The 21,016-nt window shown below is 41.9% G+C and overlaps 1 protein-coding gene across 1 annotated transcript in view; it reads right to left on the reverse strand.

The window, feature by feature from the left end:
• Positions 1-334: 334 nt before the first annotated feature.
• The window catches only part of smpd3 (sphingomyelin phosphodiesterase 3), a 31,127-nt gene continuing 10,445 nt past the window's right edge, over positions 335-21,016 (reverse strand). The window contains exons 4-9 of the mRNA XM_041939729.1: positions 10,260-10,335; positions 7,425-7,586; positions 5,948-6,037; positions 3,802-3,865; positions 2,857-3,025; positions 335-443 (exon numbers count right to left, since the gene is read on the reverse strand). Of these exons, the coding sequence (XP_041795663.1) occupies positions 342-443; positions 2,857-3,025; positions 3,802-3,865; positions 5,948-6,037; positions 7,425-7,586; positions 10,260-10,335 (663 nt within the window). The 3' untranslated portion in view covers positions 335-341. The remainder of the gene's footprint in view (positions 444-2,856; positions 3,026-3,801; positions 3,866-5,947; positions 6,038-7,424; positions 7,587-10,259; positions 10,336-21,016) is intronic.

Raw genomic sequence — 21,016 nt, forward strand, 5'->3', positions numbered from 1 at the left:
GTGCTGTACTTAGTGTGTGTTTGTGTGTGCGTGGGTGGTTTACCCAGGAGGATGAATATCTTTCTGGCTTTCTAAACTGAATTCCCCTGCTTATCTTTCTCCTCCAGAGTCTTCCTCTTTCATATCACTCCTCTGCTGTCACTCTGATCTACCTTCTTTATATCCACTCGTCCACTGAGCGCTCCTCCGGTGATTCGCCCGTCCCTTCAGTCCCCTCGCAGAAATGCATTTTGTCTCCGGCATATCTGTGAATTCTTAATCTCCTCTCCTCTTCCTGCTCGTCTGTCTGTCTCCTCCATGGCAGTATTTGAAAAAAAAAAAAAAAAGCTCAGGTGGTCGATCTAAGGCTCCTCTTCACCGGTGGAAACAGCCAATCGCATGGCCACAGACAGGTGGTCGGTGATGCCAGCCAGCTGCGTGACGAAACTGAACTCCTCCATTTCCTGCAGGAGAAGAAGAAGAGCGGCGTCATCAAGTCATCAGGAGCGAACATTTTATTCTGTAGAACTTGAAAGCTGCATGAATTGATGTTTTTGGATCTTGCTGGAAAACATCTCACATATCGTCATAGTCAGTTGTTAAAAAAGTCACCTATTTACTCATCAAGGCCCATATTCACTACCCTGTTACCTCTTAGCTAAAAAGACAAAAACAATGAGGCAAAAGGTTTTATAGAATTGAGGACAATGTCCATTATAACTGTTGACAACAACATTATAATGTGTTCCACTGTTTTTAAATGCGTAGGGCTGGCTTGCACTTGGTGTTTCAGGTCATCTCAAAGGTGCTGGATGTGGTCAAGAGCAGGGCTGTGGTTTGTGACAGGCTTTGCTCACAGAGGCACAGTCATGTTGAAACTGGAGGGGGCCTTCCCCAAGGTGTTTGAAAGCACACTCTTGTCTCACATGTGTGCTGTAGCCTTGACATTTCCCTTGGCTGGAACTAAGGGGACTTGTCCAAAGCATGAAAAACAAACCCAGTTCAAAAAGCGCGTGAACACGTGAACAATTAAAAAACCTTTGTCATCAGTGCCACTGATACTGTTGCAAGGGTAATAATTTGTAGGAATATTTAAGTATTACATAACATTTATGCATTTAAGATCTGATCATTTTGCAGACATATAGAAACACCAGTGGAGTCAGTTTAACCAAAACCACAAAACCAGAACTCTGACGCTGAGTGCTCTCACGTGCTCTCCAAAGGTGAATAAAGGGCAGCTGACTAAACAGAAACACATGATGAAATAGTGCGTGGAGAGAAATGCCATGACAGATTCTACGGGTTTGAGGTTCGTTGATGAGGAATCAAAACAACAATGTTTCATCAGTTTCACTTGTCCTCGTCAGGAGTCACGTTACAGTAACTGTATCCTGGCACAAGGTGGCATCAGGTGGCTGTGGTTTGAGAGAGTCAGACAGAGGGAGGGAAGGAGAGAGGGAGAGCTGCTCTATGTAAATGATTTGATTTGGTTTTCCAGTCCTCTCCAATCCCTCACACACAGACAGCCCCGACAGATCTGCCCTCATTGCTTTCATTCCTGGTTTGCATTGTTGTGGTTCATTGTTTGCCTCTGCAGCTTTTTATTTCTTAATTATGTTTTTGTCCTTTTAACACGTCAAAGATTCTCCTGTGGTATGAGATCATTTCATGGGCTCCCAGTTATGTTTCGCACAGCTCTGAAAAACAAGCGTCGACAAGTGTCTTGTTGCTAGGAAATGAATCAGGGCAGAATAAGGCAAATCACTTCCCTGCTGACAGGAAAACAGCACACAGTTCATGTCTGAGTTAAATGAAAATGGAAAAAATAATTTCACCCTATTAGCAGAGTTACAGTATTGATGTTTGATGCAGAATAAGATTGCAAAACTTGTTGGAAAAGGCTAATTGGTGTGGGCCCACCAAAACCAGGTTCTTTAATACTGTACAAAAAATAACAAATGGATGTAAACCTGTTAGTGGTTTAGAATAGCGGTTCCCAGCCTAGGGTTTGGCCCCCACAAGGGACTGTGAGATAAATCTAATGATTAATGTGAGAAAAGCAGAGAAAATGTGTCTGGCATTCAATATTATGCTTAACTTTTCAGGACTCACTTTTCTTTGCTTAAATCTTTGCTTTTTCTTGTTGAATAATTGAAATAGACCAAGCTCAGATGGTTAGCCCGGTCACAACTGGTAGACACATGCACCTGTGACGATGGACCAGCAGACGTTTCATTTTACGGGCTCACAAGTCAACCATTAGTAGCATTGGTAAAGAATACAGATGTTAATTACCAAAATACTATCAACTCTAGGATTTAAATTAGCATTTAATTACCGATCCAACTTTCCACTTGTATATCACTGAATGTCATCAAATTTAATATTAGATTTACATCTGCATTATGTTCCGAGGGGATCTCTTAAAGCTGCTTAACCCCCTTATTCACAACTAGAGAATCTTATTTGAACTTCTGTGTGTGTCAGTTTCCTTCATCAAACAGTTTCAGTGAAGTTTATACAGAATATATCTGAGATAAAGTCTGAGAGACAGTGAGGAATAAGTAAAAAAGTGGTAGTTTGAAGACCCCATCCAATAAAGATTAAGGAAGGATGAGGACTCATGCCTGAGCTGCAGGCATGTGGTGGAGGGGTGGGTGGAGATACAGGCTGGGATTATTTGCATATTCATAAAGTCCAAGAATACTAAATGAAGGCAAAGGTGTAAAGTTGGTAGACGGATTTCTTTAAGCCTACTCAAGGGGAACAAACAGGAAAAGAGGATGGCAGATACGTAGATAGATTTATATTCTACATTACAAGACAGGACAATGTCTTTATTCAATTTTCCTGTAATCCTCTAATAAACCATACCAGCTTCCAGTCCTGCTGCAGGCCCTCATCGCTGTAGAGGATGTAGTCAATCCGACGTCCGTTGCCCTTCAGTGGGATCTTCCTCCCTTTCTGACTGCTGGCAGGACACTGGTTCTTACTGGGAGGAAACACCAGGTACTCCTTCCTCCCCTCCTCGTTCTCCATCACTCTGACAGAGACAAATAGCGATGGGAAAGGGTCAGTAGACTGATGTTTGACAGACAGCCAGGCAGAGGACAAAGGATGTATTTCTGGGTAATAAAACATGGGCAATGAAAGGTAATAACACAACAAAAATTCAAAAAGAGAATCACAGAAATAATCTCAACATTTTTCAGTAAAATCAAGAGAGAGTGCACAGGACCAGAGATCATGCAGTGTAATGATTCGGTCAAAGATCAGTCAACAGATAACAACAATACAAATCAGTATTTCCCCTGGTGGCTGGTATGAAGTTTATACCTGCTGCTGTACTTCCAGTAAGAAAACCATGGAATGAATTTGGTACCCACAAATAAATACAATACAATCACATGTATTCTCCTGTCTGTTGCATTTTTGTAAGGACCAGCTTTACTTTTAGACCTTCAATGAAGACAGTTTCACAAAATGAGGACGTTTTAGTCATCAGAAACCTTTTTGTTAGGTTTAGGTCAAGGTTTGGGTAAGGGTTAAGGTTGGGCTAGACCTGTGGCTGAGGTACAGTAGTAAAGTAGTGTGTGTGTGTTTATACTCGCAATGTGGTGACAAATAACATCTGAGTTATATACTGTGGACTCAACCTACATTTGGGGAATAAAACCCCCTCAGAGGTAAACCTATAAATTTCAGGATAAGGCTTTTTTGAAATGAATGTAAATCTATGTAATGTCCCCAAAAATTATGGAAACACGTCTCTCTCTCTCTGTATGTGTGTGTGTGTGTGTGCGCATGTGAGACACTTACTTCTGTAAAGTTTCAGGTGAACTGACCTCGTCGTCATAAAGGCCACTGGGATCCAGTAAAGTACCTGTTGATGACACATTGAAATGCATAAATGCCCTCTGTTGACAGTAGTAGTGCAGAGACAACAGGAGAAGAGTCGGTCTTATGCTTTCTCTCACTCTGCTGATACCTTGTGATGAAGTACCAGTTATATCTCTCTAGCCTTTAGTGCGAACTCTCTTGAGCCCAGTGAAGGACAGACGTGCTGTGGACAGGGGGAACGTGACGGCCTGTTTGCACCACTGAACACCAAACCTCTGTGCTGTGCTTTCAGAGACGAGATGGGAGGCGTGTGATTGAAATCTGGGTCATGTTTTGAGTGATTGCCAGGACAAATATTCAGAACGGATCCGTCTTCTCCTCTGCGTGTTTTTCATTCACAGCAACGTAGCTGCAGTTATGGCCACAGTTATTTTCTGCTCTCTGTTTATAGATCTAATGTTTGATTTTGCAGTTCTCCCCCTCACTGTGACGACCAGCTTCTCCCTTCAAGTGCAGCTCTTCTCGAAGTATAACTTGGCTCTATCCAGTCTGGCAAAGGAGGCGTCAACACACCTTGTTCTGAGAGCGTACATCTCCGCCTTTACGGCCCTCAGACCACAATCCGCCGTCCTCAACCGGTGAAACATAACAGCCAGAGAGAGATGGGCACTCAGAGGTCGCTTTGACAATGAGGATGCGAGGCTGTGGGCTGGATAATGTGTTCAAAACGCTCCATAAGAAGAGAGTGGCACTCTGAAGTTACCGCAGTCAATTCACAAGTGTTGGGAGCTCTTATGAAAAGTAGACATCTGATGCGCAGCCAGCACTTTTCACAAGTCCAAGAGCAGGTTTTAGATCAGTGAAACAAAGATGGCGAGGTGTTAGGCAGGCACACTCAGCTACACAGACTGGCTGCTGCCTGTCTGCTGAGCTACTGTCGCTTCCTTTGGGAATAGTGGAGATACACACGAGATTCCCTCTTTCAGGTGGTTAACATGACTTCAGTTACGCTGTATGTGTGGGGAAGAAAATAAACACGAAATAAATAAACCAATTTCGTCCACAACTCCTAAAATACACAGCAAGCCACAGTTGCTGCACTTGTTGGGTTCTCGGTTTGTGGCTGACATGTTTAATCTGCCATCAAACATGAACTCAGAGGCATCACCAAAGAAGCTGTGTCAGTCACGAGCGGAGAACATGATCAACGGCAAGAGATTTGGACTCAGACCTTTAATTTTCACAGCTTCAATCGTGTGATTTAACTTTCGTGGCGCTGCTTTTTAACTATCGTGGTTCCGGGCTGCACATAATTCCCACGTGATTTGAATGCAGCACAAGCCCTGCAGGTTTCCCGTGTAGCTGGCAGGCAGGGTGGTCGGCGCTGGAAGATTCCTGGAGAATTCAACACATTTGCTGAAATCCATCGCCACGCCGTCAGTACAGCATCTGACAATGGCTGACAGCCTGGCTCTCTGCCTGCCTTTTTCGGCTTGCTATTGTATTCATTTAGGCCTAATCTCCCCTGGATAAGCTTTATGAAATGGGATAATCTTTTCTCCCTTTCTTTCACTGATTCATTGATCCGTTGTCTTGCCTCCCTCTTCCCCTCCTGTCGAATAGCGACCAAACGGGAGGCGCGCATCTTTTCCCCCGGTTAGCCGTGCAAAATGTCCCTGTCCAAATAAATAAGCCCTTCTCTAAACGAGCCCTTTCACTCTGTCCTGCCCACACTGTCCCCGAAATACCGCTGGCCTAAATAACGCTTCACATCCAGACCAAAACCCTCCAGTCTTTACGTCACTAATGCCCATGTATCAGCACGCTGTACTGGGTTTATTTTAATTCACACAGTGGGTGCATCCTGATTTAGCCAGACAGAGCCAGATTATAGTCTGCTGTGCTCCGCATGCACTATATGGATCACCTGATTTCCTGAGCCACTGAGGTTGCGAGATTATAGCAACACCTGCATTTCATAATACACTTTTTGAGGATGAGTTTTCATCTGTGCATGCATGCATGTAGCAGATGTTTGACATCTTAACGAACTACAGCATATGTGACGTCTGGATTGTGTCCCTACAGGAGCATGAGACTGTGGCTTGTGCGTGTGCGTTGTTACCCAGAGCCCATGGTTTGTCCTCCCCTGGCCCCAGGCGACACGGGTCCTTGTATTGAGTAAAAAGTGCATGCTGCTGCTCCAGCTTGTCCTCTGGAAAAAACACAAGAGCACACGTGCGATACAATGTCACACACACATGCACAGTTTGAGGCTATACAATACAAAAGAGCACTCCTGAGTCGTCTTTTGAAGATGTTTCACGACTTACTGCCTGGGAACAAGTAACTACTAATAAGTAAGTAAGTGTGAATGATAAGGAAACCTCCAACATTATTCTTAACTTCTTTATTCAAAGGATATGTCGACGTAAAGCCAAAATATAAAATGTTTTTTTCTTATTTGTGTAGATGCTTGTTTTAGGTCTGTATGAGGTAAAAATAAGAAAAAGAAAAAACATAATAATTTTTCTGAATGTGCGATTTTAATCCATCACACTCTTTTAAAAAATAAAAAATACACATGAACCCCATTTTAGAGTTAAGTAACTCTTAAACTTAATCTTTTATACATGATTCAAGTAATGTGGTCATTTTTTGATTGTGATTGGCTAGAAGGTGTGGTTTAACTTACTGGCTGTGGAAAAAAAAAGTTTTTAAAATAAAACTGAGCCGCAACAAATCATCATCATTGTTAAATCAGTGTAAGCAGATGTAGAGTCAGCAGTGGCGTCCCTCCAGCTGGCTGCTTCACAGGAAACTGTTTTAATGTGAGCGGCTGTCTGTCACGGCAGCGTGTGTCCGTGATGATAAGCCCCGCCCATCGTCCTGCCTCAGAGCTGAACAGCTGATCGATGTCACTCTGGCACAGACAGAGCATCTCTGTCTTAAAAAGAAAAAGCTCCCGAACACATCCTCGTGAAAACTAATGCTTTGTATTTAGCGTGATCGCCGCTCTCGACACAACTCATCCTATTGTTTGATTTTAATGTGGCGTGGACAATTCATGTCATAGTGAAAATCAATTTAAGCAGGTATTGAAGACAAAAGGCTAAATAATTAGTCTTTTTAATACGCATTTTTCAGTTAATTCTTGCACAGTAATTACGTACAGAAAAAAAGAAATACATCCAACAATGTGTATTGTATTCACATCGTTTCTTTGCTTTGTTTTTATAAAGCCCTTTAAAATCTTCCATCCACACGCAGCGAGGTGCAGACCATAAAAACATGCGACACAACTCTTCAGGATAGTCCGATACACTTAGTGACTGAAGCATTCTGTACTGGAGAGGAGCTGCTTGATGATCTGTGGTGAAGCTGATATGAATATTTTATTAGCTTCTACTGTTAAAACCCTGCAGGTCCTGTGTTAGAGCTCTAAGAGGTCTTACATACAGATACATTATGGACAAGTATTCAGTGTTTATACGTTACCAGAGTTATTGGGAGATGAAACCTCCACCGTGTCGGTGTGTGAACAGCCATACAATAAAATGCATTGTTTAGAATATAGTGATGGAGGCCTGACACCTGCATACCTGAAGAGCAGTTATCAAAGTTGAGGTCTCCCAGGATGACATCAAAGGCCACCAGGTCTTCCAGCACCTTCTCTCCTGCAGGTGGCTGGGATGAGGATTGGCGAAACTCAGCTCCCCACTGGAGCAACAGGTCCAGCTGCTCACATCGCACGGACGCATCAGCTGACAGACAGAGAGAGGAAGCAAATTAATACAAAATGTCTGCCATAAAGTCACCCGAGCATGTCTGAATGAACCTGAGCTGAGCCGATCTGAGGGAGTAAGAGTGGGGCAGTCAAAGATGGAGAGCAGGTCTGGATAAAGACCTCGCAGCATATTCAGTATCAGTACTATGAATAAGTAATTGTAAAATTAGCAGACTATATATCATGATACAATATGATGCAGCAGGGGATAACGGTATGAAACAATATAAAATAAAAATAAAAAACACTACAACAGGACACAATACAACAATACATACCGACTGTAGGTTACCATCGCACACTATGTAAGCATAGTCAGATAATTCTTATTCACTATGTCGCCCAGAAGTCCAAAATCTGTCTCTGAGAGCTTGTCTGAAGAGCCCTGATTAAGATTCTCTATGAAACAACACAATGTGCTGGATAGCACAACTGATGATGATGACTCATTGACACTGTCATTTATTCCACTGACTACACATTACTGATATTACTGATTAAAGTGCACTAGTTAATATTCTTATATGGACAATGGCTCAAATGTGTAATTAAGTAGGACAAACCCATAGAGTATTGCTATATGCTGTATTATAGGATCCCTCTGCTCTGTGCTTTGTTTATGGCCCCCACAACTTAGCTGTTAGCGGTTCAATGGTTTTCTCATCTCGCAGATGTTTTCAATCAAAAAGTGCTGGCGCTACCTGCCCTATCTATCTATCTATCTATCTATCTATCTATCTATCTATCTATCTATCTATCTATCTATCTATCTATCTATCTATATAAAATGTACAAACTCTGTCTATATATATTTAGCATAGTTTGTACATGTATTTATCGTATTTATCATGGTACTAATATAAGGGACATAATATTCCCTTTTGGTACTATTTTGCTTCCACAGTGTTTTCTTCTCTCCACTCCTGACAGTAAATCTGAAAAAAGCTGGAGTTGGAGAGAGAAGAGGGGAGGTGAACAGAGGGAGGCGGTAGGTGAGAGCGTGTTAGAGAGAAATAACAGCTGAATAGCGGAGAGTGTGAGAAACAAAGAGGTGTCAAGATATTGGTGGTGAGTAGGTGGCTTTGGCTTTGATTACTCTCAAATCCAGCTCAAGTACATGTGAAATGTAATGTTTTTTTTTTGTGTGTTACTGGATCACTGAGAGAGAGATGAAGCCGGGGGTGGTGGGGGCGTGTTTGCTGTACATTTGCCTGTGTGTGTGTGTGTGTGTGTGTGTGTTTGTGCATGCTTGTTTGTTTCAGCTTGGCATCCAGTGTGTGAAAACTTTTGAGTGAGGCAAACTTAACAGAAGAAACTGGATGGTGTTTATTTAGAACTGAATAAAATAATAATTGATGCACTATTTGTAACTCAACAAATTTCTCATACAGCACAAAAGTAATCAGAGTATGATCAGCTATTCAGTCCAACCCCCTGCTATCGACAACAACTGTGGCAGAACAGTCTTGCTCCACATCCACATGAGCGCTGCTGCCTTCTGTTGTCTGACTTTGGAGATGCCGCCTGTGTGTGTGTGTGTGTGTGTGTGTGTATGTGTGTGTTGCTCTCTTTGTCTTTGTCAATTCAGTCCTTTTGGAATTTCCCAGGTTAAAATCAGGAAGTCATCCTTGAATAGCCAGTAAAGTGGTAAACATCAGTGGGGAATTTGGTCAAGTTCACAGGAATTGTGATGTTTCACCTCAACACATGGTGGACAACTAACCTTGGCCATGTTAGTGGTGAATAGATTAATATCATTTAATGACTATACTTGGCTGCATATTGGGAAATATATTAAAAAGAATACTGCTTACAATGCAAACAAACGTATCTATAAAGAACCTGAGAGCTGAGAAATCAGACTGAGCTGATGATGATGATGTGTAAAGTCAAAATGAACTATTTCAGTACTTTCAGTATTCAGTGTTGTATTTCCGTTAAAGGGGTGAATAAACAATAGTTGGTGTAACAGTTGCTACGAGGACGTGAAAATGTGTGAAACACTGTGAGTTTGAAGATATGCTAAAAATAATTCAATGAACCAATATGAAATTGTTACAACATCACATAGTAATAGGGACATATACCCCTCCTCTTTCTTCCCCCCTGTTCTCTCTCTCTGCCATACCCCAACATCCCACTCCCCTCCCCCCAAAGGCTTTATGTTTGATGTATCTTTAGAAACAGCCCTGGCACGGCTATATTTAGACCTGTGAGAAGCGTAGGAGGAGCCCAGAATAGTAGGCGAAGGGGGGAGACGTGTCTTTGGTAAAAAATGAGGGAGGCATCGACCGGAGGTTTTAAATAGGTCTGTGACGCCTTAAACAGCTTGAGCCGGTCTCCATGGGAACAGCAGGAGGAGGCACGCAGGGGTTTTGATGCGCCCATTTATCTAGCTATCTGTACATACAAACACACACACACACACACACACACACAGGGCTGTGTGTGTAGCTGGATGGTTGTAGCTGGACGTTCCAGAGACAGGCCATCACAGACACACACAGAGCTGCAAAACGAAAGCAATGTCATGTAAAACATATAAATCTCTGTATGTGTGCACGTGCATGTAGCTGTGTGCACGTATGTGTTGGAGAGACAGAAAGCGACACACAGAGAGCTCGGACAGCCATCGAACACGTAACCGTACCTTCTATTGCGTGGAGGTGTGTGCACGTGAGATATCCCACAACCCTTTGCTCCTGATGGGAGGTGCCCACGTGAACCTGCATTGGACAAGAGAGGAACACGACATGATGCCACTACACAGACAAGCGACATCAAACCCCACCTCAGCGGGTTCGCTCATGTAAAGCACGGCAGGTAACAACAGCAGCAATTAGATCATACAAGGCAAGGTGAAACTTTATTGATCCCTGTGGGGAAACAGAGTCTTTACAGCAGTAATTTCATAATCACAGTCAGGGTGAGTAACATCAGAGCAGTGGGGCAAGAAAATAAAAGAAAAATAAATACCATTTGAACATTTACACAAGTACATTGCACTCAACAAAGAAAAAAACACTTTTTTTTTTCAATCACACTGTTATCTTCGCTCTTTATTATTCTATTTTCTTCCATCTACTAATAGTCCTGCACACTTGAATCCAGAAACAGGGTTCCAAAGCTAAATGTGATGCATGTTTAGGCAGTAGGTGCTGTGAATTTTGGTGCTTGTATCTGTGATGGTAGATTTTATAAACATTTTTGTGATTATTTTTTAATGGTTTTCTATAGGGGAGATAAGCGAGTGTGACAGCGCCACCATGTGGTGAGAAATCAGCACACATATATTGCAAAATGTTTTGTAAATATCTCTGTAGCTGTGAGGCTTAGAAGAAAGGGTGTCAGGTGTCGTATGGATTCAGTGGATGATATTGAAGATATTGACATAAGCTGCCTCCATTTGTGTCAAAATAATATATGATTGGCTAACGTGGCTGTCATCAAATTACTAATTTCTATAACTCAGGAGTTTCATACAGTTTTTGGGTGCTGTAGCAAAAAATGAAAAACCAAACGAACCCGAAACACGACCCAGTGTGGAGAACCCGAAAAAACTACATTTGCTTCACACACATCACTACTACTCCCAGATACTAAAGGCTAAAGCTGGTTCCACTTTTAAAATGTCACGAATGACTAGGCCCCACTCGCTTGTAAACGTCTTGTTGGTATCTGTTAAGATTAAAGAAGTATTCATTTTTTAATGAGGACTGCATTAAATCACTAAGATTCCACAAACTAATGGCTACAGAAGTGAAACTTGGCAGACAGCTGGCTCATGGTGAAAGGCTTCACAGCTGCGAGCAAACTGCGAGAGCTTCCAGCAATCACACTGCATTTTCTTCAGGACATCTAATTTCTTATTTATAAGTATTAAAATTTCCATCTAGTTCATTGAAAATCTGTTTGTTTGCGCTCTATATTTCCTCTATGCGTACCAAGCTCTGACAGCTGATTGCAGGCTGCATGCAGCTGCAGCATTAGCATGTATTTTGCTGCAGCTGACTGATGCTGCTGGAAAAAAGGCGAATGCGGTGAGCGTTGCTGGAGACCTGCTGTCTGCTGCGAGCCCTATTGTCTCTACTGATCACCATCACGCATCCAGATGCAGTATTTCCCTCTTGTGTTCGGTTTCAGACATACAGTAGCACTTAGAGCAAACATTTTTGGTGTGAATTATTAATATCTATTATGAAACGACTGTCAGGTGGGCTACAGAAATATCCTATCTAACTTTATAATTATGCCTCCATTTTTAGTGCTTAGTGCTTCTCTGAACTTTACAGAGATCAGCTGTCAATCAAACAGCATACAGCTCAGTTTCTCTTTTTAAATTTCCTGTGAATTGAGTTTGGGTTTGTTTAGGAGGCAGTCTTAATTTTCATGTTCAGTGTTTTATGTATTGTCTATCACTGCTAAAGCTCTCTCAGTCAGTTCGTCCAACCAGGACTGAAATATCTCAACAACAAGTGATGGTTTGCCATGAAATTTTGTGCAGACATTCACGGCTCCCGGAGGATGGGGCCTATTGACTTTGCTGATCTCTCCGACTTCTCCTCCAGTGCCAGCACAGGGTTGACATTTATGGTTCTGAGTGAACTGTCTCAAAAACTCTTGGATGGATTGCAATGAAATGTGGCTCAGAAATTCATGTCGCCCTCATGATGAATTGTAGTATTTATAATAGTTAATTATTAAATGTCAGCCTGCTAAGCCACTAAACTAAATGGCAAACATGGTAAACATTACACCTGCTTAGCATTAGCATGTTAGCATGCTGAGGTTAGCATTTAGCTCCATGCACCAGTAAGTAAGTGCAGCCTCACAGAACTGCTAGCATGTCTGGTTTATGACTCTTTGTGTATGACACAGGATTTCCATCATACATAGCTAGTAATTAATTGGTGATTAGCACCACAAATTTAAAAGCTTTTATCATGTAGAAATATTCTGAAATGCTGTTATATATAATCATACCAATTAAAAAAAAGCAGCAAAAAAAACTAAATGGTTTTGTTTATTATTTGTAGGAAGAAAAAATGTTGGATTTCCCCCCCTGACATTTGCAGTCTTGACATTTTACGCTGCATTATGAATGGTCTGCCATGGTCTCAAGGGGCATGGAGCATTTTTTATCAGCAGGACAAAAATGCCAGCTATTGATCACTGTAAACAAAAGGAAAATGTTGGTACAACTCTTCTACACTAATGCAATCTGCAACAACACCTGCTATTTTTATTTCACTCCACTGAAAAACGCTTCTGGAAAAGCAGTCAACAGAACTAAAGTGAAGCAGGAGGTGATGAGAAAAAGCCATTTGTTTGGGGTGTTCATTCTTTCTAGTTGTGTTTTTTGAAATGTTCTGTGCAAGAGCTGCGCTGTCTCAATCAGCGTGATCTAAACGCGGAGCAGAACATCTTAGTTTTTGAACACGTCCTCATACACGATGTACATTTTTCAGCGCGTCTTCCCGACATCAATTTCTCCTCTCCCGGAGCGGCAGAGTGAGCGCGAAGCTGAAATAAACTCATTCATCGTCTCATTCGAGATTTGAGCAGACATCTTTAGCGTCAGTGTGGAGAAGTCCTTCAGCAACACAGAAACAAGACACGGAGCAAGGCTGGGGCTGGCGTCTCTGAAGTGCCGGTGGGTGGATGCAGCCTGATGAGGAGGCGGAGGAGGAATAAAGGGTTTCAAGGAAAAGAGAGATAGAGATTGTGGGGTGGTTCGTTTAAAGTGGGAAGGCATCTGGGTGGAGTAGATGTACAACAAGTCCATCTTAGAGACATATATATACAAGCATATATACATAGATATGCTAACATATAGCATATCTCTCTCCATATATGTGCTAGTAGGACAATGGTAGCTTCTCATGCTGTTTATCCAGTTAGTGAAAGCTTTTACATCTGCTGTTCTAAAAGCTTGCTGTCTGGTCAGGTCTTGGCCAGGTATAATCCTCTGACAAACGGGACAGCGCCACTTTCACTGTCATCATGCTTTTATTTTCCGTGTCGCACAGGAGAACAGCTGGCTGTTTTGTGTCGAGTGTGCATGTCCTCCCTGTGTCTGCATGGGTCTCCAACGCCATGCAGGGTAGGTGAACCGGCGACTCCGGTCGTCCCAGTGGTGATGGTTGTCCGTTTGTATGTGCTAGCCCTGTCAGAGAATGGTGACCTGTCCAATGTGTAGGGCGTGGCTGCCAGCCGAGGAACGCCACAGGTGGTAGATAATAATAATAATTTCTAGATAATGGATGGATATATGGATGAAGAGGGAGGAGAGGGTAGTAAATGTGAGGAATCACAGCCACTCAAGCAGAACAAAGAAAAGACTGGCAGAAACTAAAACCTCATCACCACAAGGTGAAAGGAGAAAGACGTGACGGTGCCACTCTGCTTGACTGACAGGTGCTCTATGGGAAATGCAGTATTAAGGACCATAGAGGGAAGAAAAACAGAACACTACTTAACTATTACACCCTTTAGAGCATACAGTTATACAGTCCTCTTTTGGAACAACAAAGGAACAAGATCTAGTGGATGCTTACAGCAGACATTTGAGGTCATCACTTTAAAGCTGCATTAATTGATTTTTTGTTTACTTGGAGGCAGCATAACAAGCTATAAACACAACAATGACATATCAGCCCATTATAAAGTTATTATGCAAAGCAAGTTAGCAAATGGTTGCCATACACGTGCAGCATACACAGAGGAGCATTAGTATTCGTTTCAAGTGTTGCCTTGAGACGAATGTAAGTCACTGTCCTTTTAGCTCCATTTGAATCTCCACCAACTGCTGAGGAAAGTATGTATGTAAGCTGTTTTCTCTCTGACCCATCCACACAAACATTTTGGAGAAATTGGCAGCGCAGATGGTGAGGTAGTGGATTGAAGCCAGATTGTATAATGATGCCTCTCACATTTAATTTCACTTAATATGAAATGTTAATTATAGATCCACATTATCATAAGCATTAAAACCCGCAGTGTTATTTGCACTTGTGCTTGGAGTGAGCCATAATTATTCCATAAGCAGGTTTCAGCTCGAGAAGATATTATCCAGCTCAAACCTTTAATCAAAGTCTGCTCAATGTCTCATCAGCGCGCCATCGCATTCTCCAGCTCAGGAGCGCAGAGGATGAGTGGTAACTGACTGAAATCATCATCACTGGCTGTAGAAATCCACACACACTTGCTGCCCTGACTATTGAGGCTATTTGCTATTTTTCCTGCAGTGTGAGCTTAAGTGTGCCCTTACCCCCACCAGCAGCTGACACACTCTGACGCTGGGATGCAATTCTGTTTTTTTGCCTCCACCTTCAGATCTGATCACTTTTTTAAAAAAATTCTGGTGCTGTCCTGTCTGCCGCGCTCACTGCATTCAGCAGCACTCGCAGCCACTGGCTGCACTTTCTGTTTGTTTGTGCTGTGGCCACCAAACAAAGTGTGCTTTCTGACATCCACCTCACCCATGATCAACTTGATTTCTGTGTTCCTTAACCTTAAGGTACCATTGATCAACAGCATCATATGCATAACATTAAGAGAGAATCCACACTCTGTTTTATAAATGAAACCAAAGCTCTGGTCAAACATAGAAAAATAAGGACAAAGTTGTTATAAATAACTTATTTTGCAGTGACTTACAAACATCCTTGTTGTGTGACGCTTCCATTCAGTCAAATTAATGTGCATAATTTAAGATCAATTTATGTCTACTGTAATGAATGCATTTATCTCACTGGTGAATTAACCGCAGCGTTAAAGCACCCCTCTGAGGAGGGGATTTTCATTTAGACAAATGGAAACTGATTGCCAATAATGGAATGGCTGTTTTGGCTTGGTATCTGCGTGCAGCCCCTAATGAAAAATCCTAAAAGCCACAATAAAGCATTAGTCTAATTAGCTTGACTTTAATACCAAACACAAAGCTAACACTGTAGACTGAGGTACAGTAAATACACCTCACAGCAAAGGCCATACATTTCCCTATGAAGATTTGAGGCCGTTATTCAATTACTCTTGAGAGCGAGTGTTTTGTGAGTATGGGTGGGCAAAAAGGGCAGAAAAAACTTGTCCAATTTTGTTAAATGCACAATCAAACGGTACATTAGCTTTTCTAATAATGTTGCATAAGATGCGAGTCAATGAAAATTTGTGGGACTGTGTTGGTTTTCCGATAACAGCCGACACCAGAAACCTGTCGAGTCCACTTTTTTTTTTCATATTTCCATCCATAATAATTATCACGTCTTCAAAAAAGATTGATACCACTCCCAGGTCTGTCTGCTAAACATGAAGCTAGCGAGGAGGTCAGGTTATCTTAGCTTAGCATAAAGCTTGGAAGCGGGGGGGAAACAGCCGCCCTGCAACCATCACCTCTAAACCTCACTGATTAACACGTTATATGTTGTTTTATTAATCTGTACAAGAATTGAAGTGTAAAAACTATGCCACTGCAGCCCCAGCACATAACCCCCTGTTACACTGCAGCTTCTTGTTTTTACACGAAGCCCTTTGCACATATTTAACAAACAAGATATGATGTGTTAATTAGTGAGTGAGGGATAGTTTGACATTTCCCAAAACGCAAAGGTTTTCCCGCTCAGTCGGCCCTGACTGCTGTGTTTAAAATTGTAAAAGTAATATTAAAGCCCATATTTGTTTCTATCACATGACTGAACTTCACCAACATGTTTCTCATTTTGAGTAAATCTCACCACAGGGATCATGAAAGTTTCATCTAATCATCTTTCCTTTTCCCTCATCTCTCCAATTCTGTACTCATTCGTTCCCTTTCTGTTGCTCCTTCTCTCTTTATTCCCTCCCCTCTGCTCCTCTCTCTGTCGCCATTAATATTTCAGGCGCTTATCTATGCTTCGATAGGTGTGTGTGCGCCTTGAAACTGACAAGAGGCCTGAGGGGATTCTTATGAGTGTGTGCGTGCGCTGATGTGTACAGAAAGAGTGGACTTTCAATGTGTTTATATTGTTCGTGGTCTGTGCAGAAGATGAAGCTCAGATGATGCCAACCCTAATTGGAGATCTGCACAGTGACGAAGGAAAGCCCTCACTGGAAGCAGTTTGTCATGTTTTTCCCCCTCTGCTCTGTACGAACAAAAATGACCTAAAATTAACTTCATTTTTTAAAAAACGAAACAGAAAATGAGTCAGAATGCAGGATATGAGATGCTAAAACTTCCCGAGACCTCGTCTCCTTATGGACCAAACTGAAATGAGCTGTGAGACATGATTTCACACAGGAAGGCAACCAAACCAAGTTGAGTTATAAAAGCCTAATTATGAAACCTCCAAGGCTGCTGTAACTAATTACTTTAACTTTACCATCAGGCGAGGAGTGAGCCGGTTTCACCTCACATTACTCGCATGACTTTGATCGTTTCACTTGAAAACCAAGCAGCCACGTTGTCGTGATGACGGACAGGCGGCAGAAAGCAGCGGGATGACTGATGAGCTGTGCTTCTGTTTTTCGGTCTTTCCAGATGAACAAAAGTATTATTATATTTCAGTTTTTCAGTGTGAGCTGGCAGCAGCGTTATCTTTAGGGAATGCAGTGTAGTCAAAGGGTGTTTTGCTGCTGTAAATCCTGCAGTGCTAAAAGTTTACTGAGGTCTGCCTGTAGCTGACTGGCTTTAACTTCACAATGTCAGACCATTTGTCACTTAACTTGAGGAACGTTCAAGTCCAATGAATATCTCAATCGTTCAAGTTCAAGCCAGGTTTCAAGCCAAACGAGACAACTTTCAGTCATGTCTCAAGTCAAGCAGGAAAAGTTCAAGTCAAGTCACGAGTCAACTGAGACAAATTTAAGTGAAGCCTCAAGTCAACTGAGACCCTCTTAATTCAAGCTCAAGCCAGTTTGAGGGTCAGTTTGTTCAATGCAAGTCATGGGTCAGTCTAAGTCTTTAATCGGCCAGTCAGGTTCAGTTCATATCTCAAGTCAGTGGAGACAAGTCCATAAGTAAATCTAGTCATGTCCACATCAAGTCTCAGTTCAAACAAGAAAGTTCAAGTGGAGTCTTAAGTATATCAAAACAAGTCCAGTTCAAGTCCTGAGCCGATCAAGATGAGTCCAAGCCAAGTCCTAAATCACTGTGGGCAAGTCCAAGTCGAGTCTTTAGTCATCAGGTCTTACAAGTTGAACTGAGAGACTTGCAAGCTGTTTCAATGTCTGAATCCTGAACATTAAAATGACATTCAAACATTTTCCTTTTAATATTCTGTTAATAACTTAACAGCTTGTTAATAGCAAGTCTGTCGACTCCAGTGAGCAGCCAAGTCCAACCCAGTCGCCAGAATAAATGCTGGCATTGTACATTTCCACAAACCACAGATATGTAGAAACTTTGTGTTTCTTTATGTTCAAACCTAACTTTTCCTCACGTTTCAATTCTGAATTTTATGTTGTGACAACGCTGTGGTTAAGGTCTGGTTAGGTTTTTTTTGTTCAGGTTAGGAAAAGATAATGTTTTGGCCACCAACACGGCCGGAAAATGTCCTCACCGCTTGTTAAAAGTACCCGGTTTTATCACTTTGTCACGACAAACATGCTTGAACAGTGGTCTGCTGCTCGGCCATCATCTCAGCAGAAGTCTCGTCTAGCTGTCACACCAGCCCCTCCTCGCCCTGATGAGAAACTCTGATGTGCAGAGTGCATGTACCGATCATCTGAACTACATCGCTTTGATAGAAACGTAGATATGAACATATGAAATGAACAAATGTAACATATCTGTAGTTTGCAGAAATGTACAATAACAATGTTTTATACAAACTGTATGAACACAACTGATTATGAGCCACCAATCCTGAGTCTTTATTATCAAAAAGACAACAGCCTTTTAATGTAAATGTAGAAGAAAATAAACGTTTGACTGATGATGAGCTGCTAAAAGGAAAAAGAGACTGTATTTTAGGGCCGAGACCTGCGTTGTGTCCTGTTGGCTCGATCAGTGTTTGATTAACTGCAACACTGAGAAACAGGTTGAAATCCCTTTGGCCCCGAATAGGAAAGCAATTTGTGTCAATAAATTGAGTTGACCTCAATGGTAGATAGAGGTGCTTTTGGTCATTAAAGGCCAGGGGTGATTTGGGGAATTCTCCCATTGATCTCCATTCTTTCCCATCTAGATTTGAGTGCGCCCTGTTTTTGAAGCCTAATCCGTAGTAATGCATTCAAACTGCGTATTTACACACTGACAAACACACACAAGCACATGACTCTTCAACCATGCACTTAGTAGTTTGAAATAATTATAAGAGGGGATAAATGTTGAGCCTGAAAAGCTTTAATTATGGAGCCAGAGCTGGCTCTCTCTTTAGGGAAAGATTTTTTAATTAATATTCTCTCTCTCTCTCTCCCTCTCTCTCTAGTGCCTCACTTTTCCACTGGAGACAATTCAGATTTATGTTGCTGACCTGCTGCTGCTCTCCAGGTAAATACATCCTTTGGGAAATTATGAGAATATGTGTGTGCCTGAAGTTAGATTTACTACAGACTAAAGTCATACGAAATGAACAGCATTTAAACTACTTACAATAGAAATAAACCAGGAAGGAACATCAGCATAGATGGCAGGGGGTAGATTTTGGACATTATGTGCTTATTTAGTATAACATTCAGTTCATTGTAAAAATAAATATAAATCATGTGTTAGATACTTTAACCCAAAGTAAATTGAAATTGAAGTAGAGTAACCCTCATCATAAAACACATCATAAAAACTTGTCAGTGTAATAAATAGTGAAAGAAAAGAGCACATTCTCAGACGAGTCAAAACGTCAATACATTGATTGACTATGCAAAACCCTGAACAATGCTCAATAATGTCATGAGACTGCACCCAAAAATTTCTACTTTCTTTATATCTACACATGGTACTTACATCTGGTTAAGGTTATGGAAGGATAAAGTTGAATTATGGCTGGGTAGCTGAAACGCATGGTTAAGGTTAGGGAAAGGTCATGGTTATAGTTGAAACGAACACTAATTGCAGGCCTGTGATGGGAAGCAAGTTATGGTCTCCTGCAGGAAAGTTAGATGTGCTGCTTGGCCATTCACCACCGTGACCTCCACACCCTTAGCTTTCACTTCGCTACAGACACACTGCCTTCTGCATTGGCACTGAATGTTGGCATTGGACATTAAGCTTGAGGAGAGGAATCATCAGTTCCTCAAGATGTGTGCAGGTTCAAGACTGAAAGTCTGGCAGAAATATGCATAATTACTCTCTTCTTCAAATTTATAAAGCTGTGCATACACATGGTTCTGCTCTATAAATCTCAGCCTTTATGAAACTACGCAAATGTGAGCCTGGCCTCCTCTTCCACAGCAAGCCATACAGAGATGTGGACACACATAATTAACTGCTTGATTAGCATTAATAGTTATGAGGGATGAAGAGACAAAGATAAGAGATGAAAGATGGAGTCACAGGACCGCCTGCAGTGTTTTGACTGACAGGTGATGTCTGGATAAAGTGCAAAAGCACCACATTGACAAGTGCTTAGCACCAAACAACACAAAATTGGAAAAAGAAGAATTTTAAGAATCATCACTTCAACAGTGACTTCTGACTGAGCCTCCTTGTTTGCGTTCATCCGTTGGTTGTGAAGACAAACGCAGCGTGAACATCAGGTACATCAAATGAACTGCATCTAATGAGATGCATCCCAGCTGGCAGCGAAGCGAGCCGGAGTGTCGAGTAGTAATGATCGAGAATGACCAAAGGTTCATGGAGGGGAGGCAAGAGTTCACATCAAGATGCCGCCTTGGACGGCTGCCAAGCTGTCTGGAGGACGGAGAGGGGCGAGGAGTGAACAGCAGGCACATCAAAGCCTGCAGCCGGCTGGGAGACATGGGCTACAGGGAAGGGCCAGCAAAAGCCAACGCTGAGCGCTGTTGCATTGATGGGAACAAGAACATGCAGTCGGAACAGAGCGAACAGGGCGAAGAAATAAACAGTGTGGCTCTAAGAGCTCCTGTAGTATTGATGGCTGAGTGCATGGCGCACAAAATGGCAGCGTCTCAGATGTCCGTTTCAACAAGTTTAATTAACTCGCTTGGGAATTTGATACAATGCAGTTCAAAGTCAGAAAACACTGACCCATGAAGACATTTTCTGTCTTCATCTGTGTCACCTGGTGGAGAAATCAATGTTGGACAGTAAACGGAACTGATGAAAGTCTTGTCAGCCTTATTTTACTCTTACATCAATCTTAAACTAATATATTATCTGAATGTCATATAACTTAATTGACAAAAGCCTCAAAACGATACGTTGTCATATCATTTGGTAAATGTGATTTAGGATGTAGATTCTAAGTCACACTGTGTCGTTCAGCCACTCATAGTGTGGCTATATGCTTTTTGGAG

Source organism: Chelmon rostratus, chromosome 6 (assembly GCF_017976325.1).
Source record: "Chelmon rostratus isolate fCheRos1 chromosome 6, fCheRos1.pri, whole genome shotgun sequence".
Taxonomy (NCBI): domain Eukaryota; kingdom Metazoa; phylum Chordata; class Actinopteri; order Chaetodontiformes; family Chaetodontidae; genus Chelmon; species Chelmon rostratus.